General features: G+C 42.9%; 1 protein-coding gene and 1 non-coding gene across 2 annotated transcripts in view; one reads left to right on the top strand and one right to left on the bottom strand.

Moving 5' to 3' along the window:
- Positions 1 to 17849, bottom strand: part of PCCA (propionyl-CoA carboxylase subunit alpha) — a 378264-nt gene extending 360415 nt beyond the window's left edge. The window contains exons 1-2 of the mRNA XM_069601951.1: positions 17632 to 17849; positions 2609 to 2686 (exon numbers count right to left, since the gene is read on the bottom strand). Of these exons, the coding sequence (XP_069458052.1) occupies positions 2609 to 2686; positions 17632 to 17736 (183 nt within the window). The 5' untranslated portion in view covers positions 17737 to 17849. The remainder of the gene's footprint in view (positions 1 to 2608; positions 2687 to 17631) is intronic.
- A 3561-nt stretch (positions 17850 to 21410) lies between these two features.
- TRNAC-GCA (transfer RNA cysteine (anticodon GCA)) lies at positions 21411 to 21482 on the top strand. The gene has a single exon. It is a non-coding gene; the product is annotated as a tRNA-Cys (tRNA).
- The last annotated feature ends 3386 nt before the right edge of the window (positions 21483 to 24868 follow it).

Raw genomic sequence — 24868 nt, 5'->3', positions numbered from 1 at the left:
CACCAGAGTCTTTTCCAATGAGTCAACTCTTCCAATGAGGTGGCCAAAGTACTGGAGTTTCAGCTTTAACACCAATTCTTCCAAAGAAATCCCAGGGCTGATCTCCTTTAGAATGGACTGGTTGGATCTCCTTGCAGTCCAAGGGTCTCCCAAGAGTCTTCTCCAACACCACAGTTCAAAAGCATCAATTCTTCCGCACTCAGCCTTCTTCACAGTCCAACTCTCACATCCATACATGACCATTGGAAAAACCATAGCCTTGACTAGATGGACCTTAGTGGGCAAAGTAATGTCTCTGCTTTTCAATATGCTGTCTAGGTTGGTCATAACTTTTCTTCCAAGGAGTCTTTTTTTTTAACTAATTTTTAATTAATTTCATGGCTGCAATCACCATCTGCAGTGATTGTGGAGCCCCCCAAAATAAAGTGTGACACTGTTTCCACTGTTTCCCCATCTATTTCCCATGAAGTGATGGGACCAGATGCCATTATCTTTGTTTTCTGAATGTTGAGCTTTAAACCAACATTTTCACTCTCCTCTTTCACTTTCATGAAGAGGCTCTTTAGTTCTTCACTTTCTGCCATAAGGGTGGTGTCATCTGCATATCTGAGGTTATTGATATTTCTCCCGGCAATCTTGATTCCAGCTTGTGCTTCTTCCAGCCCAGCATTTCTCATGATGTATTCTGCATAGAAGTTAAATAAGCAGGGTGACAATATACAGCCTTGACGTACTCCTTTTCCTATTTGGAACCAGTCTGTTGTTCCATGTCCAGTTCTAACTGTTGCTTCCTGACTTGCATATAGGTTTTTCAAGAGGCAGGTCAGGTGATTTTGGTATTCCCATCTCTCTCAGAATTTTCCACAGTTTATTGTGATCCACACAGTCAAAGGCTTTGGAATGGTCAATAAAGCAGAAGCAGATGTTTTTCTGGAAGTCTCTTGCTTTTTCCATGATCCAGTGGATGTTGGTAAGTTGATCTCTGGTTCCTCTGCCTTTTCTAAAACCAGCTTGAACATCTGGAAGTTCATGGTTCACGTATTGCTGAAGCCTGGCTTGGAGAATTTTGAGTATTACTTTACTAGCATGTAAGATGAGTGCAATTGTGTGGTAGTTTAAGAACTCTTTGGCATTGCCTTTCTTTGGGATTGGAATGAAAACTGACCTTTTCCAGTCCTGTGGCCACTGCTAAGTTTTCCAAATTTACTGGCATATAGAGTGCAGCACTTTCACAGCATCATCTTTCAGGATTTGAAAGAGCTCAACTGGAATTCCATCACCTCCACTAGCTTTGTTCACAGTGATGCTTTCTAAGGCCCACTTGACTTCACATTCCAGGATGTCTGTCTCTAGGTGAGTGATCCATTGTGATTATCTTGGTCATGAAGACCTTTTTTGTACAGTTCTTCTGTATATTCTTGCCACCTCTTCTTAATATCTTCTGCTTCTGTTAGGTCCATACCATTTCTGTCCTTTATTGAACCCATCTTTGCATGAAATGTTCCCTAGGTATCTCTAATTTTTTTGAAGAGATCTCTAGTCTTTCCCATTCTGTTGTTTTCCTCTATTTCTTTGCATTGATTGCTTAAGAAGGCTTTCTTATCTCTTTGTGCTATTCTTTGGAACTCTGCTTTCAGATGCTTATATGTTTCCTTTTCTCCTTTGCTTTTGGCTTCTCTTCTTTTCACAGCTATTTGTAAGGCCTCCAAAGACAGCCATTTTGCTTTTTAACATTTCTTTTCCATGGGGATGGTCTTGATCCCTGTCTCCGGTACAATGTCACAAACCTCTGTCTATATATAGTTCATCAGGCACTCTATTTATCAGATCTAGGCCCTTAAATCTATTTCTCACTTCCACTGTATAATGAGAAGGGATTTGATTTAGGTCATACCTGAATGGTCTAGTGGTTTTCCCTACTTTCTTCAATTTGAGTCTGAATTTTGCAATGAGTTCATGAACTGAGCCACAGTCAGCTCCTGGTCTTGTTTTTGTTGACTGTATACTTTATTGACATTCAATTTGTTTTTTTTTATTTTTTGTTTTTTTAATTTTTTTGACATTCAATTTGAATCATCTCTTCTTAACCAAAACTCTTCTTCTGCCTCTTTGATGTCATCATTGTCACCAAATCATGTTTCACCTCCGATCACCACTTCCAGTTCCTTTATTTCTCCATTACAGGCCTCAGACATTATCATATACCAAGATTTTAACCAATATTCCCTTGTCCCAAAATTTACAATACCCATAATTGCCTTCACTCAAAAATAGTTACAAATATTAAGTAAACGAAAAAAACATTAATAGTTTAACTAAAATCTCTCAACTGCCTAGTCTAAGAAAGAATGTATTAGTGATCCTGCTGAAAACAAGGGAAATACATTGGGAATTTATTCAATTTGTGGTATAGGTACAAATACAAAATTAAAGCCTCGGGTTGTGGTCCACAACGAAAAAAGGGACAAATACTGAACACCTATAAAACCTGATGTATAGCAATAAAAAATGACACCGCATCAATAAAATGGAACCTGCCTGGTGAACACAATGTGGAGACAACGAAACAGTTTAACTTTGCTGTTAAAACGATTTTTGAAATACTTACTTTTTCATTGGAATCATATCCAGCTGAACACAGAGTACGAGACGCCACTAAGTACCGTCTTGAATAATGAGGAACATGCTACCAAAAGAAAGAAAAGAAAAAAAACGAAAGTGAAATAAACGACAGACACTTGAATGAGCTTTAAAAATATTTTTCAGGGTAATTCTTCCAGTATGCTTCTGGCTACAGTGTTTCATCAATCAATATATGTGGTTCTAAGCAATATACCTTAACTAAAGAAGGTAAACCCCAACTAGACACATTCCCTTGGCACACATGAGAATCCAAAGACATCAAAACAATCTCCAGAAAAGTGTAAGAGTCAATGGGTCAAATAAAATCTGAAGAAAAGTCTTTCTGATCATGCAGACAGATATAGCAGGATCAGAATGTCACATACCACACAGAACTTTAGACAACATAAAACAAGCGTCTTGGCTTTCAAAAAGCTTCAATTTTAACAGGGCCCAGAAAATAACAAAATATATTTTACTTATTCTGGTATAAATGTGGCTTGGCAGATAAAAATGAGAAGGTTAACACTAATAATCAAGTTTACTTTAATTCATTACCATATATGTGTGTGGGAAAAAGTATATCTTGAGCCTTTAAAACATTAAGAAGAATCACTAATAAAGGTTATAGCAAAGGTTTAAGAAAATAATTAATCCTATAGTCACTGATGAAGGTAAATCAAGAAAAAAACGGGGTGAGGGTGGCGGGGAAAGGTACTCAGAATTTTCTAACAGCTCAAACAGGAAGCAGGTAATTTACAACAACATTTTAAAATGAAAAAGATGAATCCAATTATTTTTTAGAAGTAACAAGCGCCAAATTACAAAATGTAATCTTTATGCAGAAGCGAAAGTAACAGAGAAGAAAGATACACTTTATAAAATAAAACCTAGTAAAACTTACCACACCAAGTAAAAAGGACTGGTGATGAATAATGAGCTGAAAATGGGAAGAACACTGACTTCACTACTGTCTCCCTTTCCCAGACCAAAACACTCTTACAGTTCTGCGAGCATCCCTGTGCATTCCAACTCCACTTTAGAAAACTGAGTCTCAAGAATTTCAATTTTGCAGAAATGTCAAGTCTAGGCTGCAATGGTAAAGAAAATTTAAACACAGATCTGGTAAAAGGATTATTAATTTTTTTATTTTGAGATAATATAAATAGTGGCACTTCCACATTAATACTAAACATCTGTGCAAAGAGATGATTTGGTGTTTTAAAAAAAAAATGTACCAAGGGGGTATACCCCCACTTCTTTTTGATCAAAAAAAATTCAGTCTTCCACTGCCCTCAGCAGAATGGCTATAATCTGGCAACTTTACTCTCACATCAGATTTAACAGGATAAAAGTAACACCTCCTCACTTAAAAACCATATATTGTGTTTATAGCTTAGCCAATGCAGAAGGCAAACTCAGAATAAAGAAAAGGTCTTCCCTAGTGGCTCAGTGGTAAAGAATGCGCCTGTCAATGCAGGAGGCGGGTTCTATCCCTGGGTTGGAAAGAATACCTGGAGAAGGAAATGGCAAATCACTCTAGCATTCTTGCCTGGGAACTCCCATGGACACAGGAGCCTGGAGGGCTGCAGTCCATGAGGTCACAGAAGAGTAGGACACAGCTTAGCATCTAAACAACAACAAAGAAAAAAAGAAAAGCAAAAGCTACCTGGGATTTCTCACATGTAGTCTGCACCAAGGCAGCACTAGGGTATTTACACAAGAAAAGTAAAGAGCATACCAGCTTCCTAACAATTTAATAAAATGAAAACAGCTTACAGTTTTACCAATTTTCCCTAATATCATAAGGCACATAACATTCAGTTGTAGGCATGTGTCAAAATATCCTTTCACAAAAGTATATACAAGAAAGGATTTTACAAAAATCATACATGTGTCTTTAATTACTAACAAATAAAGGGCATAACTGATTCCTGATGGCAAAAGCCAAATGTGAGTCTTTCAGAGACAAAACACAATCTGGGGTAGACATTTTGGGTATTCTAATTAGCTTTCAGGAGAGTAAACAGTGATGTTTATGTCTGGGGAAGGCAACACTTCCCAGCCTACTGCCTAGAACAGAACTCTGGGAGAAGAGATCAAAGAGCCTGAGTTCTAATCCGAGCTCAGTCTGACACTATTTTCCAGGACTAGAGCAAACCACTTTAACTCCCCAGGTGTTTTCCTTAGGTGTTTGCGTGCTAGGTCACTTCAGTCATGTACTACTCTGTGCGACCCCATGGACTGTCGCCCATCAGACGCCTCTGTCCATGGAATTCTTCAGGCAAGAATACTGGAGCAGGTAGCCATTCCCTCCTCCAGGGAATCTTCCCGAGCCAGGGATCGAACTCGGGTCTCCTGCACTGCAGCCAGATTCTTTACCATCTGAGTCACCAGTGAAGCCCAGTTTCCTCTAAAGTCCCTACTCACCTACACCACTGTCATTCAGAAAACAAAAGCTTACTACAGAGATTCTAACATGCGTGAATATCTGACAATTATGAAGAATATGCAGTTAACCCAAACCGAACGTGTGGTCCAAGAAGACAGTGACAGGCATCTCACTGCCTGACAGCTCCGAGAGCAACAAACGCTGAGTTGTTTGGTAGAAATGGAGCAAATTTCACAGATTCGAATAAACATGACTGAAGGATTAAGTTTCTAGAATACCTTTGGGAATAAAAGCCTCAGGATTCTATCCCATCAGATGGGCTCATGAAAAAAATGGACGACACTTGGTCCTCAAGGGACAGTTTCTAACCCAGAAGAATCAGACATCTTCAAATGGCCAAGCTCTGGAAGAGGCTTGGGTTAGCCGACTCAGTATAATCTACATTCACTCAGGAAACTGCCAATAACATAAAACTCAAATTTTAAAATGTCTACACCACACAGTTCTTGAAACTAAATCAACTCTATTACAAACCATTGCTGTTGTTCAGTCGCTAAGTCGTGTCCATCTCTTTGCAACTCCACGGACTGCAGCCCGCCAGGTTTCCCTGTACTTCACTATCTCCCAGAGTTTGCTCAATCTCATGTCCACTAATACAAGTTGCTGCTGCTGCTGCTGCTGCTAAGTTGCTCCAGTCGTGTCCGACTCTCTGCGACCTCATAGAGCACCTGACCAAAATGTAGGAGACAAGCTATAGCAGTACAGGTGGATCAAATTGGGTTTGTTTGTTTTTTCATCTTTTTATTGCTGTTTTTAAATACTTGTTTCTGACGATCTAACAGACTATATTTTACCACCATTATCAAAAAAAGAAAGCATACAGCTTGTATACAAATGAATTTGTGATCACTGGACCCCAAAACTGAAAAACACAGGTGCCCCTAATTAGCCAAGTACCTGGAAGTGGAAATGATGCAACCAGTCAGAACCTTAGCAGCAGAACACACCTACAGAGGAAAAACAGGAGGCTGAGCCATTCCCACAGCAAGCCCAGAGTGGTTTGCAGTCAGCTGTATCCTGCTCTCTTGCGCTCCTGTTTACCCCTGACAGAGCATCAACAAAGTTCAAAGCTATAATGTACACCAGTAAAAAATCAGATAATTTTGTAGAGCCACAACATAATTTTTTCCAAAAAATACAGGGAACGAGTTGGTAGAAATCTGCTAATTTGGACCTCTACATAGAATTTTTAACATTTCTTATTTTTGTTGGGCATATAAAAAACAGGCTACAAGCCCAGTCCAGAACTCTATGTCCTAGAATAAGACTTCAAAGGAAAAATGTTAACCAAGTCCATCTACAAAGACTTTTTAGCCTATCACAGCCGAAAGGAGAAAGGTCAGTTCAGTTCAGTTGCTCAGTCATGTCTGACTCTTTGCGACCCCATGAATCACAGCACGCCAGGCCTGCCTGTCCATCACCAACTCCCAAAATTCACTCAGACTCATGTCCATCGAGTCCGTGATACCATCCAGCCACCTCATCTTTGGTCGTCCCCTTCTCCTCCTGCCCACAATCCCTCCCAGCATCAGAGTCTTTTCCAATGAGTCAACTCTTCCAATGAGGTGGCCAAAGTACTGGAGTTTCAGCTTTAGCATCATTCCTTCCAAAGAAATCCCAGGGTTGATCTCCTTCAGAATGGACTGGTTGGATCTCCTTACAGTCCAAGGAACTCTCAAGAGTCTTCTCCAACACCACAGTTCAAACGCATCAATTCTTCGGCGCTCAGCCTTCTTCACAGTCCAACTCTTACATCCATACATGACCACAGGAAAAACCATAGCCTAGACTAGATGGACCTTAGTTGGCAAAGTAATGTCTCTGCTTTTGAATATACTATCTAGGTTGGTCATAACTTTTCTTCCAAGGAGTAAGCATCTTTGAATTTCATGGCTGCAGTCACCATCTGCAGTGATTTTGGAGCCCCAAAAAATAAAGTCTGACACTGTTTCCCCATCGATTTCTCATGAAGTGATGGGACCGGATGCCATGATCTTTGTTTTCTGAATGTTGAGCTCTAAGCCAACTTTTTCACTCTCCTCTTTCACTTTCATCAAGAGGCTTTTTAGCTCCTCTTCACTTTCTGCCATAAGGGTGGTGTCATCTGCATATCTGAGGTTATTGATATTTCTCCCGGAAATCTTGATTCCAGCTTGTGTTTCTTCCAGTCCAGCGTTTCTCATGATGTACTCTGCATAGAAGTTAAATAAGCAGGGTGACAGTATGCAGCCTTGACGTACTCCTTTTCCTATTTGGAACCAGTCTGTTGTTCCACGTCCAGTTCTAACTGTTGCTTCCTGACCTGCATATAGGTTTCTCAAGAGGCAGGTCAGGTGGTCTGGTATTCCCATCTCTTTCAGAATTTTCCACAGTTTATTGTGATCCATACAGTCAAAGGCTTCGGCATAGTCAATAAAGCAGAAGTAGATGTTTTTCTGGAACTCTCTTGCTTTTTCCATGATCCAGCGGATGTTGGGAATTTAATCTCTAGTTCCTCTGCCTTTTCTAAAACCAGCTTGAACATCAGGGAGTTCACGGTTCACGTATTGCTGAAGCCTGGCTTGGAGAATTTTGAGCATTACTTTACTAGCATGTGAGATGAGTGCAATTGTGTGGTAGTTAGAGCATTCTTTGGCATTGCCTTTCTTTGGGATTCAATGAAAACTGACCTTTTCCAGTCCTATGGCCACTGCTGAGTTTTCCAAATTTGGTGGCATATTGAGTGCAGCACTTTCACAGCATCATCTTTCAGGATTTGAAATAGCTCAACTGGAATTCCATCACTTCCACTAGCTTTGTTCATAGTGATGCTTTCTAAGGCCCACTTGACTTCACATTCCAGGATGTCTGCCTCTAGAGTAGTGATCACATCATCATGATTATCTGGGTCATGAAGATCTTTTCTGTACAGTTCTTCTGTGTATTCTTGCCACCTCTTCTTAATATCTTCTGCTTCTGTTAGGTCCATACCATTTCTGTCCTTTATGGAGCCCATCTTTGCATGAAATGTACCCTTGGTATCTCTAATTTTCTTGAAGAGATCTCTAGTCTTTCCCATGCTATACTTTTCCTCTATTTCTTTGCATTGATTGCTGAAGAAGGCTTTCTTATCTCTTTGTGCTATTCTTTGGAACTCTGCATTCAGATGCTTATATCTTTCCTTTTCTCCAATGCTTTTCGCCTCTCTTCTTTTCACAGCTATTTGTAAGGCCTCCCCAGACAGCCATTTTGCTTTTTTGCATTTCTTTTCCTTGGGGATGGTCTTGATCCCTGTCTCCAGTACAATGTCAGGAACCTCATTCCATACTTCATCAGGCACTCTATTTATCAGATCTAGGCCCTTAAATCTATTTCTCACTTCCACTGTATAATCAGAAGGGATTTGATTTAGGTCATACCTGAATGGTCTAGCGGTTTTCCCTACTTTCTTCAATTTGAGTCTGAATTTGCTAATAAGGAGTTCATGATCTGAGCCACAGTCAGCTCCTGGTCTTGTTTTTGTTGACTGTATAGAGCTTCTCCATCTTTGGCTGCAAAGAATATAATCAGTCTGATTTCAGTGTTGAATATCTGGTGATGTCCATGTGTAGAGTCTTCTCTTGTGTTGTTGAAAAAGGGTGCTTGCTATGACCAGTGCATTTTCTTGGCAAAACTCTATTAGTCTTTGCCCTGCTTCATTCCGTATTCCAAGGCCAAATTTGCCTGTTACTCCAGGTGTTTCTTGACTTCCTACTTTTGCATTCCAGTCCCCTATAATGAAAAGGACATCTTTTTTGGGTGTTAGTTCTAAAAGGTCTTGTAGGTCTTCATAAAACCGTTCAACTTCAGTTTCTTCAGCGTTACTGGTTGGGGCACAGACTTGGATAACTGTGATATTGAACGGTTTGCCTTGGAGACGAACAGAGATCATTCTGTCGTTTTTGAGATTGCATCCAAGTACTGCATTTCAGACTCTTTTGTTGACCATGATGGCTACTCCAATTCTTCTGAGGGATTTCTGCCTGCAGTAGTAGATATAATGGTCATCTGAGTTAAGTTCACCCATTCCAGTCCATTTTAATTCACTGATTCCTAGAATGTCGACATTCACCCTTGCCATGTCTTGTTTGACCACTTCCAATTTGCCTTGATTCATGGACCTGACATTCCAAGTTCCTATGCAATATTGCTCTTTACAGCATCGGATCGATCTTCTATCACCAGTCACATCCACAACTGGGTATTGTTTTTGCTTTGGTTCCATCCCTTCATTTTTTCTGAAGTTATTTCTCCACTGATCTCCAGTAGTATATTGGGCACCTAATGACCTGGGGATACCCCTCGTCCTAGGTAAGGAGCAGTGGCTGTGCTTTGCTAGAGCAGCCATGAAGAGATACCCCACGCCCAAGGTAAGAGAAACCCAAGTAAGATGGTAGGTGATGCAAGAGGGCATCAGAGGGCAGACACATTGAAACCATACTCACAGAAAACTAGTCAATCTAATCACAGTAGGACCACAGCCTTGTCTAACTCATTGAAACCAAGCCATGCCTGTGGGGCAACCCAAGATGGGCAGGTCATGGTGCAGAGGTCTGACAGAATGTGCTCCACTGGAAAAGGGAATGGCAAGCCACTTCAGTATTCTTGCCTTGAGAACCCCATGAACAGTATGAAAAGGAGAAAGGTCAGTGTGTGCAAAATGACTTCCAGAGAACATACTGCTCTGCTTCTCTTCTGCAAGAATAAAGATTTTATATAGTTTCCACACTTAGATGAGACGTGCCAGCTAACAAGGCAGCCCATGGGAAGTAGCATGACCTTCTGAGTTCACCACAAGGGTGAAGACCCAGGTCAACGCTTACTCTACTGCTTCACAGGTACACAACACTGAGCAAGTAATTTCTCTGGACCCCAGTTTTCATCTGTAAAATGTACAACATGACACCTCCCTTGCTTTCCTGCAGAGCTGTCTTTAAAAAACAAAAAAACCCAAAACACACAAGCCTTTATAAACTGTAACGCACCAACAAAATGTGAGGTATTACCCAACAACTAAATCCAATTATGCAGCTGTAACTTTCTTTCTTAAAATTATCCCAGACCATCTGGGAGTTACCATTAGAGTAATAATGGAGTAATTAAGAGCTCTGATCTAGACTCAGATTCAGGCCCTCGTTGGGAAATTGGCTCAGCCATTTCTTCAAAACAAGAGTTTTTCTCGTATATAAACTGGGCATAAAACCACTTATCTAGGACTTAACACTGATGTGAGGATTAAATAAGAATGTGTAAAATGCCCAGCACAACTTTGCGTATGTTATAGTAAGAATGAAGTAAGTATTAACCAAAAAAAGGGTACAGCTTTTACACAAACTGTTCAGAGGCCTTCCAACCATTGCCAAGAGGGAAATACCCTTTTCTAACCTAAGCCAGCACCTACTTTCACATTTTTCTGCTTGTGGCCTCAGGTGGTAGCCCAAACTCACAAATCCACTAAACTCAAGTTTAAAGCACAATTTAAAAACTAAACCCTACCAAATCCAGAACTCTTAACATAACCACAGGGGCATTCAAGTGAATAATACTAGAACAACTCTACAGACAGGCTAACTCATTAGCACAATGCATTCTACTTCAAAGAAGCCATCCTCAAAACTATGGGCCAAATGGAACAGTAAGATGAGCTTACCAAGGAAAACAAAACACTTGTTAGTGATTCATCTTCAAAATTTCCAGGAAAAGCTCTCCTCCCACGTTTCATGACACAGAGCTGGTAAGCAAGAGCCAACTGCATCTTTCAGCATTTTAAGAGACACAGAATGATGTGGGAAAATGCCCCCTTTAAGACACCACCGTAGGGCCTTTTCACCATGATGTCAGGCCTTACCACTTAAAAATAGCTTTTGTTTCACTTACATTGACTATGTAGCCTTCAGGACTTCACTAGCTATCCCAAACTTCAGCTGCCTGACAAGACTTTCACTTAGCAAGCTAGGTTGAATACCTAATATTTGAGAGAGATGATAAAATCTCAAGATTTACATCAACTATTTCTCAATTATTTCTCAATATTAGGGCTTCCCTGATAGCTCAGTTGGTAAAAAATCGGCCTGCAATGCAGGAAACCCCAGTTCGATTCCTGGGTCTGGAAGATCTGCTGGACTAGGGATAGGCTACCCACTGCAGTATTCTTGGGCTTCCCTTGCGGCTCAGCTGGTAAAGAATCTGCCTGCAATGCAGGAGACCTCGGTTCAATGCCTGGGTTGGGAAGATCCCGTGGAGAAGGGAATGGCTACCCACTCCAGTATTCTGGCCTGGAGAATTCTATGGACTGTATAGTCTATGGGGTCCCAAAGAGGTGGACACAACTGAGCGACTTTCACTTTCACTTTTCAATAAAACTGAAGTTGGGGGGGGACAGTCAAAAGTCTCCAGTTTTGCCTCCATGATAAGCTGGAACTGTGTGCATCAACTCTAAAGCCTCTTCATTCCAACACAGCCCCCTACCCAGGCCATCCCTCCCACCCTACCTGTAGCAGATGCCATGGGCATGCATCCAGCACCCGTCTTCCAGGCGGGAAGGCCCCCATTGGTGTGCTGACCACCCACGGTTCACACCTGCTCCCTGCATTGCCCCATCTGCCTCAACCAGACAGGACTTCTCTCTCAAGCCTTGAGCTACATCCCTCCCAGACCACAGCCCTGATTTGACCATCATGGGGTTCAAAAAGCTGCCCCCACTTCACCCTCAAGGTGGGCTCAACTTAGTACTGCAATCTGTGCTTTAGAGCTGGCTGTCCAGTATGGTAGCCGCTAGCCATGGGCAGCTTCTGAGCATTTGAAATCTGCCAAATTCTTGTGTGTGCCAAGTGTAAAATATACCCCAGGTTTGAAGACTTCATATGAAAAACAAAACAGAAACCTTGTTAAAGTTTTAGATTTACATACTAAAATATTTTTAATATATTGGGTTAAATCATTGGTGGTGTTTAGTTGCTAAGTCGTGTCTCTTTGGTGACTCCCATGGACTGTAGCCCATCAGGCTTTTCTGTCCATGGGATTCTCCAGGCAAGAATACTGGAGTGGATTGCCATTCCCTTTTCCTGGGGATCTTCTAGATGCAGGGATTGAACCCGATTCTCCTGTATTGGCGGGCAGATTCTTTACCAGTGAGCCACCAGGGAAGCCACTGGGTAAACATAAAATACTAATTTCACTGCTTTAAATTCTTTTTTTAATGTGAGTGCTGCTGCTACTGCTGCTAAGTCACTTTAGTCGTGTCCAACTCTGTGCAACCCCACAGATGGCAGCCCACCAGGCTCCCTCATCCCTGGGATTCTCCAGGCAAGAACACTGGAGTGGGTTGCCATTTCCTTCTCCAATGCATGAAAGTAAAAAGTGAAAGTGAAGTCACTCAGTTCAGTCACTCAGTTGTGTCCGACTCTTTGCGACACCGTGAATTGCAGCACGCCAGGCCTCCCTGTCCAACTCCCGGAGTTCACTCAGACTCACGTCCATCGAGTCCGTGATGCCATCCAGCCATCTCATCCTGGGTCGTCCCCTTCTCCTCCTGCCCCCAATCCCTCCCAGCATCAGTCTTTTCCAATGAGCCAACTCTTCGCATGAGGTGGCCAAAGTACTGGAGTTTCAGCTTTAGCATCATTCCTTCCAAAGAAATCCCAGGGCTGATCTCCTTCAGAATGGACTGGCTGGATCTCCTTGCAGTCCAAGGGACTCAAGAGTCTTCTCCAACACCACAGTTCAATTCTTCGGCGCTCAGCCTTCTTCACGGTCCAACTCTCACATCCATACATCATGACCACAGGAAAAACCATAGCCTTGACTAGATGGACCTTAGTTGGCAAAGTAATGTCTCTGCTTTTGAATACGCTGTCTAGGTTGCTCATAACTTTTCTTCCAAAGAGTAAGTGTCTTTTAATTTCATGGCTCAGTCGTGTCCAACTCCTAGTGACCCCACGGACTGCAGCCTACCAGGCTCCTCCATCCATGGGGTTTTCCAGGCATGAGTACTGGAGTGGGGTGCCATTGCCTTCTCCAATGTGAGTGCTAGAAAATGTTAAATTATACTTACAGCTCACGTTATACTTCTTATTGCACTAGAGCAGTGCTTGTCAAACTTGACTATGCATCATTTTCACCTGGAGGGGCTTATAAAAACAGACTGCTGGCTCTAACCTCAGACTTTCAAACTTGGCAGGTCTAGGGTGAAGCTAGAAAATGTGCATTCCTAACAAGTACCCAGGTAACACTGCTGCTGCTGCTGGCTACAGAGTCCCCTGCTTTGAGAACCACTGCTCCAGGGCTCCCCTGTGAGATGAGACTGAATCTAGTTTCCACCTAGATTCCCTTCCTTGCTTAGATTTTTTTTGTAACCCCTGCTCTAGTCTGCCTTCTTTACGATTCTCAACTACCACCACCTGCATGAAATCCCTCTTCAGGCTCTGCTTCTGGGAAACTTTATGATCCCACTGCTACAGAACGTTTTTGTTTGTTTTTTTTTTAACACACTGTAACTTCCACAAAATGCTATATTAATAGCAATCAATGAGATGTCAGTTATCACTGAATTTTTCATAAAAGAGTAACAAAGAAGTTTTTTGTTTTTTGTTTTTTTTTACTGGATTGCTAGTTGCCTTTATATAATGAATTCTACATATTCAGTGCTAGGACAAGGTTTGTTTATCCTGATTAATGAATGTTCCTTAGTATAGGGAAGCCTAAACGCTTCCCTCTTTTCCATAACTGCTATAAAGCTCAAACTAGTTTTTTCCCCCGAGATGTATTAATTTGACCCTTCTCATTTTTTCTCTTCACCCCAGTTGTTAGCAGTCACTCCCATCTCCTCCCTCAACCCTCTCCCCAGCCCTTGGCAACCACTGACCCACCTCTGCCTCTACGGCTCTGCCTACCCTAGATGTTTCATAGTCATGGAATCATACACTATGTGGCCCTTTGTGTCTATCTTTCAAAGGAAGGTCGTCCTTGATTCTTCTCTTTCCTTTTATCTCCCTTTGGTTACAGCAAGTACTATTGGTTCTAGTTCCAAAACAGATCCCAAGTCCTACCAGTTCTCACCAACTCCAGTGCTACCAGCAAATCAACGTGACTCTTGGAACCCTCTGCGTCCAAATACCTAAAAGGAAACACTACCGCTCTCCACCCCCGTTAAAAAAACAAACAAACAAAAAAACACCTTTTTCCTTCCCAAATTTCCTTTTTCATCCCTGTTCTCCCATTTACCCACTTTCTTAAAAACTGGAATCACTTAACTCCTGTTTCTTCACTCAATCAACATGTCACCATCTCTTCCTCTTATTTAGAAAAGAGTTTTACCAATCACTCCTCTGTTCTGAACCTCTTAAGAATAAAATCCAAAAAAAGCAGATGTATAAATACACGAATGTCCATAAACATATTCATTCATCAAAAACTGCTTTCTGTAATAATGTTAGAAGATTTTTTTCCCAAATGATTGTCGGAAATCTATCAGCAGGTGGAAAGATTTACCTCCAGGCAATGCTAAAGCATTCAGATTTGCTTAAACATTCTCTTCCATGACTAGAAAAGAAAATCACAGACTTGAAGGAACGTAAAGCTTGAGCATTTGAACTTCATGAATGCACCATATAATGAGACCATGACCCAAATGAGAGACAAACTGGAAAGGCAAGTCTTTCGGAACATACCATCCAAGGTTCAACATCTATCTCAGCCGGTTGTTTCTTTAAGCAAGTTACTTAACTGCTCTGAGCTTTTGTTTCCTCTTCTGTAAAGTTGGAATTTTTTTTTTACCTACTTGTCACAAGGCTAAGAGGAAATATCTGAAAATCATATAAGGCATAAAAAGTTCAATAAACTGCAGCAATTACCGCAAGTCCAACATCCTGGAGCCCCTGAAAAATGTAGATAGAAGGGGAAAAAAACTAGTTATTTAAATAGAATGTGTTTAAAAAGCCAAAACAAAAAAAGACTAAAAGGTGAACTCTATGGACAGAGGAACCTGAAGGACAGTCCAAAGAGTGAGACACAATTGAGTGCACAGGCGCAGGTGTGCACGTGTGCACACGCACACACACACACCCCCTACACACACATACACCCCCTACACACACACTCACACCCCCTACACACACACCCCCTACACACACCCACACACACACACACCCTACACACACACACCCTACACACACACACACCCTACACACACACACACACACACCCTACACACACCCTAAAAACAAACTATTAACTGGTTAAAAGAACGGTTAGAACTCTCTAGACTAGAGTTAGTGTGCTTTCCAACCAACCAAACGATTTACAGGGGTGGAGGGAGAAAGGGGAGGAATAAAATCTTCAAAAGGTTCGGCTTCAAACACAGACTCAGTAATGCATGTTTCAAGTTCATAGAAAAGAAGCCTGGAGAGAAGCTAAGCAGCTCAAGTTCCCTGCTTCCTCCCTCCTCCAGGAGAAATCCTTTACTGGCACAGAAATAACTCTTCCTTCAGTGTCGCCACACATTCAGCACTACTTTGTCAAACGCTGTGCTAAGAAAACAGTAACAGACAAGATGCAGGCTCTGCAAACACGTTTAAAGAAGAAACTCGTAAAGAAAAATCAAAGTTTACATGTCATACAATAAGTGTACAGCAGTAAATAGCCTAACAAATTACTTCTCTCTTCGCCTCTCTGCTCTAACATGTGACAGTGTAACAATCCCTCCCAACTTCAACGTAAATGGCTCCCCATCACCCTGATAGCAGGGTCTAGAGTCAGGCCCAGCATGGTCTGACTTCTGCTGCCTCCGGGGCACCATGCGGTCCCCATGCCAAAGCCCCAGGGGCTTCTCCAGTCCCTCTGTCTCAGCATTCCCGCTGGCCCAGGCCTTCTGCATGTGCTGCTGTCACACGCAACACTTCTGTCTTCTCTTTCTGCCTCGGAAAAAAGTCACTATGTCCTTCAAAACTGTTCCAATTTTCACTTCCAAAGGAAAACAATCCCTTAACCTTAAGCACGGTTTGAGCAATTCACATAAAAAATTTCTTCATCTAGAAATGGCTGTTGTAAGGACTGAATAGGTTAATTCAGGTAGAATACCAGAGCAGTATCTAGGACAAAGCTACAAAGCTCAAAATCTAGACTTGGTTAATCCCTCCATTTTATTTTCTTTACAGCACCAAAGCCTCTCCCCTAAAGGCATTTTACACTTGTCTCCAAACAGACTAAAATTTCTAAAAGAGAAATTATATTCATTCTATAGAGACAGAACACAGGATGTAGTCCAGAAAGATTTGTTAGGAAACAAAAAAATACCCATAAGCAATAAGCTGAGAAGTGACTTGCGTAGTATGCAAAACTTCTTAGGTGTGATTCCAAAGTCCATGCCTTTTCATATCATGTTGCCTCATACATAAATTACATTAAGAGCTTCTCAACTCCAAATGAGGAGGCCAAAAGACATTAAAACATGAGAAAACAATCAAGATTAAGAAACAAAGGTCTTAATTGTGTGCCAGCACAAACAAATTCAGGGATTTTGAGTTGTCAGCATTCTAAAGCTGACCCTAAGCTAAAGTGTCTGCAGACTTACTTTCACTTCCATGATCAGTTCCAGCTGCATCATTTCTCACCTGGGCCTGAGTTCTCTTCTTTTTAGTAGAGTAGGATGGGCTAGATCATCTCTATACTGTCTACCAATTCTAAGGTCCACGACAATAAATCAAGTTATGTGCCTATTTTGTTTTTAAAGGAAGAAAACAGGCAGTGTCCAAAGAAACACTGTAAATAATTTGTTCCAGTGACTTGAACTCTATTAATGAAGTCAGTTGGGTAGTCTTTGTTTAGAAATTACAAGAGACTCCATTCTGAAGACAGAAAGTGTTAAGAGTCATAAACACTCCAACGTGTAAGTCAAGGCTGCCACCATGAAACATGAGGAAATACAGCGCAGAGATGCTGAGGACAACACAAACATTAGCCTAACCACTACAGAGGGGAAAAAAAAAAAAAAAACCTGACAACATGTGTAAACAGTATAATGTGATGTAATGCAATTAAAATAGGCTCTCCATTCAAATAAAGGTAGTAGCCCATCCTGACATGGTACTTTAAAAGGTGATATAAACGAAAAACCCTAACTCTTAACTGAGCAGCAGTCTAGGGTCTCTTCAAAGGAGGAACAAGGCAGGAGAAAATGGTAACTGAAAGGACCCTTACAAATGCACCTGAAAAGCTCAGAAGCAGCCAAAACTGCACGGCCCAAGAAAGGGAGGACGCGAAGGGCTGGGAAATTACAGCGAGGTGGCTGTCAGCGGCTCCCAAAGCAGCAGCAAACTCAACATCGGCTGGCTCTTTGGGCCGCGCTGCCCTCCGTGATCCCCGGAGACACAGCTGGGGCCAGGGGTGCCGGCTCTGACCCGCCTGGGCGAGCTCCGCGGGGAGGAGGAGTTCGGGGTGGTGGGGGGTGGGGAGGTGGGGGTGCAGCACCGGCCAAAGCTAGGCGGTGCGGGGCAGGCAGCCCAGCGAAGCCCGGGCCCAAGAGCAGTCCCGTCGCTCCTCACCTTCACGGTCCACAGCGCCACGCTCCGCATCAAAGGCTGCGGCCACCGCCGTCCGCGCCGTCCCGCAGAGGCCAGCGCCGCCGCCCCAGTCCAGAACCCCGCCATGGCCGCCCCTACAGACCAGAGCTCTTCTGACCTTTCACCCCGGCGAAGGGGGCGGAGAAGGGGAGCGCCGCGCCTGCGGCCAATCACGAGCCGGGCATCCAAGGCGCCGGCCCCGAGGCGGGCAGGGGCGGGGCCCCGAGCCACTAGCCCAACTGCTGCAGGAGGCAGCCGGGCGGCTGGGCCCGCAGGCAAGCGGCCGCGGCCGCCAGCCGGCAGCCAGCCACTGGTGGCGGCCGGCCCGACCTGATCCCGGGATTAAACCAAGCCGGGAGGACACGAGAGAGTTCTGGCTGCCGCTGATCCGCGCCTGGTTGGGGTAAACCCCGACTGTACCTGCACTCCGTCTGGCAACCTGCACGCAGTCCTGCCAGCGATCGTCAGTGAGTCACCTCCGCCTTTGACCACCGCTCGCCCTAGGGCCGCGGTAATGTTTTGAATGTCCTGAGTTTCAGCTCAACTCAGGTCAGTTCAGTCGTGTCCGACTCTTTGAGACCCCATTGACTGCAACACGCCAGGCCTCCCAGTCCATCACCAACTCCCAGAGTCTACTCAAACTCATGTCCATCTCATTCTCTGTCGTCCCCATCTCCTCCCGCCTTCAATCTTTACCAACACCAATGAGTCAGTTCTTCCCATCAGGTGGCCAAAGTATTGGAGTTTCAGCTTCAGGATCAGTCCTTCCAATGACTATTCAGGACTAAATCTCCCTTCGGATGGACAGGCTGGATCTCCCTGAGATCTCTCAAGAGTCTTCTCCAACACCACAGTTTAAAAGCATCAATTTTTCGGCGCTCAGCTTTCTTTATACTCCAGCTCTCACATCCATATATGACTGCTGGAAAAACCACAGGTTTCACTAGACAGACTGTTGGCAAAGTAATGTCTCTGCTTTTTAATATGCTGTCTAGATTCATCAATGCCTTCCTTCCAAGGAGCGAATATGTTTTAATTTCATGGCTGCAGTCACCATCTGCAGTGATTTTGGAGCCCCAGAAAATAACATCTGTCACATTTTCCACTGTTTCCCCATCTATTTGCCATGAAGTGATGGGACCAAATGCCATGATCTTCGTTTTCTGAATGTTGAGTTGTAAGCCAACTTTTTCACTCTCCTCTTTCACTTTCATCAAAAGGCTCTTTAGTTCTTCTTCACTTTCTGCCAATGAGGGTGATGTCATCTGCATATCTGAGGTTATTGGTATTTCTCCCGGCAATCTTGATTCCACCTTGTGCTTCATCCAGTCCAGCGTTTCTCATGATGTACTCTGCATAGAAGTTAAATAAGCAGGGTGACAATATACAGGCTTGTACTCCTTCTCCAATTTGGAACCAGTCTGTTGTTCCATGTCCAGTTCTAACTGTTGCTTCCTGACCTGCATATAGGTTTCTCAAGAGGCAGGTCAGGTGGTCTGGTATTCCCATCTCTCTCAGAATTTTCCACAGTTTGTTGTGATCCACACAGTCAAAGGCTTTGGCATAGTCAATAAAGCAGAAATAGATGTTTTTCTGGAACTCTCTTGCTTTTCCGATAATCCAGCGGATGTTGGCAAGTTGATCTCTGGTTCCTCTGCCTTTTCTAAAACCAGCTTGAATATCTGGAAGTTCATGGTTCACGTATTGCTGAAGCCTGGCTTGGAGAATTTTAAGCATTACTTTACTAACATGTGAGATGAGTGTAATTGTGTGGTAGTTTGAGCATTCTTTGGCATTGCTTTTCTTGGGGATTGGAATGAAAACTGACCTTTCCCAGTCCTGTGGCCACTGCTGAGTTTTCCAAATTTGCTGACATATTGAGTGCAGCACTTTCACAGCATCATCTTTCAGGATTTGAAATAGCTCAACTGGAATTCCATCACCTCCACTAGCTTTGTTTGTAGTAATGTTTCCTAAGACCCACTTAACTTCACATACTGGATGTCTGGCTCTAGGTGAGTGATCACACCACCGTGATTATCTGGGTCATGAAGATTTCTTTGGCATAGTTCTTCTGTATATTCTTGCCACCTCTTCTTAATATCTTCTGCTTCTGTTAGGTCCATACCATTTCTGTCCTTTATTGTACCCATCTTTGCATGAAATCTTCCCTTGGTATCTCAATTTTTTTTTTTTTAAGTCACTAAGTCATGTCAGACTCTTACAACCCCAAGGACTGTAGCCTGTCAGGCACCTTTGTCCATGGGATTCTCCAGGCAAGAATATTGTAGTAGGTTGTCATTTCCTTTTCCATCTAATTTTCTTCAACAAATCCCTAGTGTTTTCCATTCTATAGTTTTCCTCTATTTCTTTGCATTAATCACTGAGGAAGGCTTTCTTATCTCTCCTTGCTATTCTTTGGAACTCTGCATTCAAAAGAGTATATCTTTCCTTTTCTCCTTTGCCTTTCACTTCTCTTGTTTTCATAGCTATTTGTAAGGCCTCCTAAGACAGCCATTTTGCCTTTTTGCATTTTTCTTGCGGATGGTCTTGATCCCTGCCTCCTGTAGAATGTCACGAACCTCCATCCATAGTTCTTCACTCTATCAGATCTAATCCCTTGAATCTATTTGTCACTTCCACTGTATAATCATAAGGGATTTAATTTAGGTCATACCGAATGGTCTAATGGTTTTCCCTACTTTCTTCAATTTAAGTCTGAATTTGGCAATAAGGTGTTCATGACCAGAGCCACAGTCAGCTTCCGGTCTTGCTTTTGCTGACTGTATAGACCTTCTCCATCTTTGGCTGCAAAGAGTATAATCAATCTGATTTCGGTGTTGACCATCTGGTGATATCCATGTGTAGAGTCTTCTCTTGTGTTGTTGGAAGAGGGTGTTTGCTATGATCAGTGTGTTCTCTTTGCAAAACTCTATTAGCCTTTGCCCTGCTTCATTCTGTACTCCAAGACCAAATTTGCCTGTTATTCCATGTGTCTCTTGACTTCATACTTTTGCATTCCAGTCCCCTATAATGAAAAGGACATCTTTTTTGGATGTTCGTTCTAGAAGGTCTTATAGGTCTTGATAGAACCATTAAACTTCAGCTTCTTCAGCATTACTGGTCAGGGCATAGACTTGAATTACTGTCATATTGAATGTTTGGCCTTGCAAAAGAACAGAGATCATTCTGTCATTTCTGAGGTTGCATCCAAGTACTGCATTTCAGACTCTTTTGTTGACTATGATGGCTACTCCATTTCTTCTAAGATATTCTTGCCCACAATAGTAGATATAATGGTCATCTGAGTTAAATTCACCCATTCCAGTCCATTTTAGTTCACTGATTCCTAAAATGTCGATGTTCATTCTTGCCATCTCCTGTTTGACCACTTCCAATTTGCCTTGATTCCTGAACCTAACATTCCAGGTTCCTATGCAATATTGCTCTTTACAGCATCAGAATTTACTTCCATCACAAGTCACATCCACAACTGGCTGTTTTTGCTTTGGCTCCATCTCTTCATTCTTTCTGGAGTTATTTCTTCACTGATCTCCAGTAGCATATTGGGAACCTACCGACCTGGGGAGTTCATCTTTCAGTGTCCTATCTTTTTGCCTTTTCATTCTGCTCATGGGGTTCTCAAGGCAAGAATAAGTTCCAGTTATGTACCCAAACTAAGGTCCTGTATGTTTGAAAGTGCATATTGCAAAGCACCAAACCAAGGTAAGTATTTGGACAAGTGCTATAATGTATGGGCTTCCCTGGTAGCTCAGAGGTTAAAGCGTCTGCCTGCAATGCAGGAGACCTGGGTTCGATCCCTAGGTTGGGAAGATCCCCTGGAGAAGGAAATGGCAACCCACTCCAGTATTCTTGCCTGGAGAATCCCATGGACAGAGGAGCCTGGTGGGCTACAGTCCACAGGGTCGCAAAGAGTCAGACACGACTGAGCGACTTCACTTTCTTTCTCTCTTTCTATAACGTATGTAAAAAATACTTTAGGTCTAGAAATCAGAGATCCCAGCTCAAGCCCTAACTCTGCTGCAAATACTAACATATGCGTGTCTGAGGAATTACTCATAACCAGAGTCAACTGCTCTTGCTTGCAAGTGGGCAACCTTATTAACACAACTACTAAGGGCCAGACCTTGCTACATGCCTCAAATTTTGTCTCGTTTAATCTTTGCAAGAACACTATTGGCCTACACAGTTCCCATTTTGAGAAACTGAGTTTATAGAGAGAAAAAGTTACTTAACTAGTAAGTACTGAGACTATATATTATGGGCTTCCCTTGTGGCTCAGCTGGTAAAGAATCCGCCTGCAATGGGGGAGACCTGGGTTCAATCCCTGGCTTGGGAAGATCCCCTGGAGAAGGGAAAGGCTACCCACTCCAGTATTCTGGACTGAAGAATTCCATGGACTGTACTGTCCGTGGGGTCACAAAGAGTTGGATACGACTGAATGACTTTCACTTTCACTTTTCAGTGAAACTAGGGTTTGAATCCAGGTCTGACTGTATTCAGGGATAGGACTTTTGTTTCCTTAGGGGCATTTTCTAACATGCACAAAAGGAAAAAAAGACCCCTATGGTCACCCAGGCACATGTGACACAGCTTCAACAAACCAACCTTCTGTTGGTCTTGTCTCATCTGTCCCCCCTGCTTATTTTGTGCTGGAGTATTCTGAAGCGAATCTCAGACACGAGATCCTCTCACCTTACATACAGATGTGCCAGTGTCAAGGGCTCCCTCCTAACTGTTTTGCTTCTCCTACAGCGTCACCTTGACAGCCTTACAAAGCTGGGAATGACATGCAGTGTCTTATAACATGGCAAGTGCCAAAAGGAATGCAGACAGTTTAAGGACAACCAAGAGGTGACACTTAATGGAATTTTAAAATTCTAAGTAGGAACTGTCGTGACAGTTGTCGTGACACACAAAAGAGAAAGTAGTTCAGTTTCACAGGATTTCTCACTTAGGTGTCTTAACGCTGGACTCACTTCCTACCCAGTATACCTACTTTTTTAAAAATCCCTCCCCTTTTCACCCTTTGGATGGATTCTCCCTGGATCCTACGTGTTTTATCTTACAGAGGTTTCTTTAAAGGCATCAGTGCCGGAAACTAATTGTTCCATAATTACTATTCTCCACTCTTTCCTTTAGTAAGAGAGTCCCTGAACTTCAGCTGAGCACATGGCCACCCAGCTGTAGGCTGCATTATCAGCCCTCCCTAACAAAGTGTGGACTTGTGACCATGGTGTACCTAATGGAGTGGAAGAACTGTGCCCTTAAAGAGTAGTCATTACTTTGCCAACAAAGGTCCATCTAGTCAAAGCTGTGGTTTTTCCAGTAGTCATGTATGGATGTGAGAGTTGGACTATAAAAGCAAGCTGAGTACCGAAGAATTGATGCTTTTGAACTGTGGTATTGGAGAAGACTCTTGAGAATCTCTTGGACTGCAAGGAGATCCAACCAGTCCATCCTAAAGCAAATGAGTCCTGAATATTCATTGGAAGAACTGATGCTGAAGCTGAAACTCCAATACTTTGGCCACCTGATGCAAAGAACTGACTCACTGGAAAAGAGCCTGATGCTGGGCAAGACTGAAGGCGGGAGGAGAAGGGGATGACAGAGGATGAGATGGTTCCATGGCATCATTGACTCGACAGACATGAGTTTAAGTAAGCTCCGGGAGTTGGTGATGGACAGGAAAGCCTGGCGTGCTGCAGTCCATGGGGTCATCAAGAGTCAGACACAACTAAGCAACTGAACTGAACTGAAAAGAGAAGAATAGGGACATGCCTTCCATTTTCTCTTCCCTCCTTCCTGAAAGAAGACATCCTGGAAGTGCTGGAGCGGCCACCTTAACCCATGAGATAGGAGAAGCCAAGGTCCCTGACACTGTGTAGCCATCTTATCAGTCTTCTACTGCTTAATGCATGGACTGTTATGTGACAGAGAAATGAACTTTTATCTTGTTTAAATCATTGCTATTTCTGTCTTTACTACAGCAACCAAAACTATACCCTCACCAACTCATAAGGGAAATGTTGAAATATGAAACCTGATCTATATGGTGATAACTCAGTGGTGACCACCCCAATATAGCAAACCAGAAGGTGAATGCTGGTGACCCCTTATGCTATGGTCTTTCAAAGTCTTGAATAATATTCTTGTCGCCTCCTTTGATAGAGCCTGTAAGTCTACTACAGTGTTTTGCCAGAAGCATAATTGCCATCTTTGAGCTAAACAGCTCTACCTTCTCTGAGCTATGCCATGCATTCTGGGATGTTTATCATCTCCATAACCCACTTCCTGTTACCAATGTCTGAAAATAGTTGTTTCATATATTTGGTCCAATTTTCTATTTATCTCTAGTGGTGAAGTGAAAGTGTTAGTCACTCAGTCGTGTCTGACTCTTTGTGACCCCATGGACTGTAGCCCACCAGGCTCCTCTGTCCATGAAATTCTCCAGGCAAGAATACTGGCAGGGGTTGCCATTCCTTCTCTAGGCGCTCTTTCCAACCCAGTAATCAAACACAGGTCTCCTCCACTGCAGGCAGACTCTCTACTGTCTGAATCACCAGGGAAACCCTATATATAGTAGGAAGGTTCCAGTTACCCCAGATGGAATCAGTCTGGAACCACTTACTCTGCCTTTGCCAGAAATAATAAATCTCTCAGAATTTGGAAAGCATTTTATATCATCTACTAGCTTCCAGAGCTGCTCTGGAGAAGTCAGATGCCAATCTTTGCTGTGATGCCTTGTATCTTATTACAAGACACAGCCCTACTGTTGTGTGGTGGGTGTGGAGCCGAGGGAAGCTGGGGTATAAATCAGGGAGACATGAGCAGCCACACGGGCAACAAACAGTATGAATCATTCCAAAGTTGGAGACCCTCAACTTTGAGCTACGTACATGTATTTGGCCCTCCCTAAGTGGGAGCGCTTACAGACTAGGTAAACGGGAGGGGAAATTATGTTTCCCCAGATCCTCTGCCCTACATGATTCCGGTAGAGTTAACCAAAAGACGGCCTTCTAAGATACTCAGAAAGCAAGAGCGAAGCAGCAGCCAATACTTCCAGGTTATTACCGTAAAGTAAGGAGCAGTTTCCGAAAAGACCATGTGTCCTCAACCTCCACTCTGCATCCAGCTTGTTTTTCGCACCTGCTGGCCCTACTCACCACCAGCAACCCCAGGTCCACCCCCAGACACT

The sequence above is a fragment of the Ovis canadensis genome, chromosome 10 (genome assembly GCF_042477335.2).
Source record: "Ovis canadensis isolate MfBH-ARS-UI-01 breed Bighorn chromosome 10, ARS-UI_OviCan_v2, whole genome shotgun sequence".
Lineage (NCBI taxonomy): Eukaryota > Metazoa > Chordata > Mammalia > Artiodactyla > Bovidae > Ovis > Ovis canadensis.
This window is presented reverse-complemented; position numbering and strand designations above follow the sequence as displayed.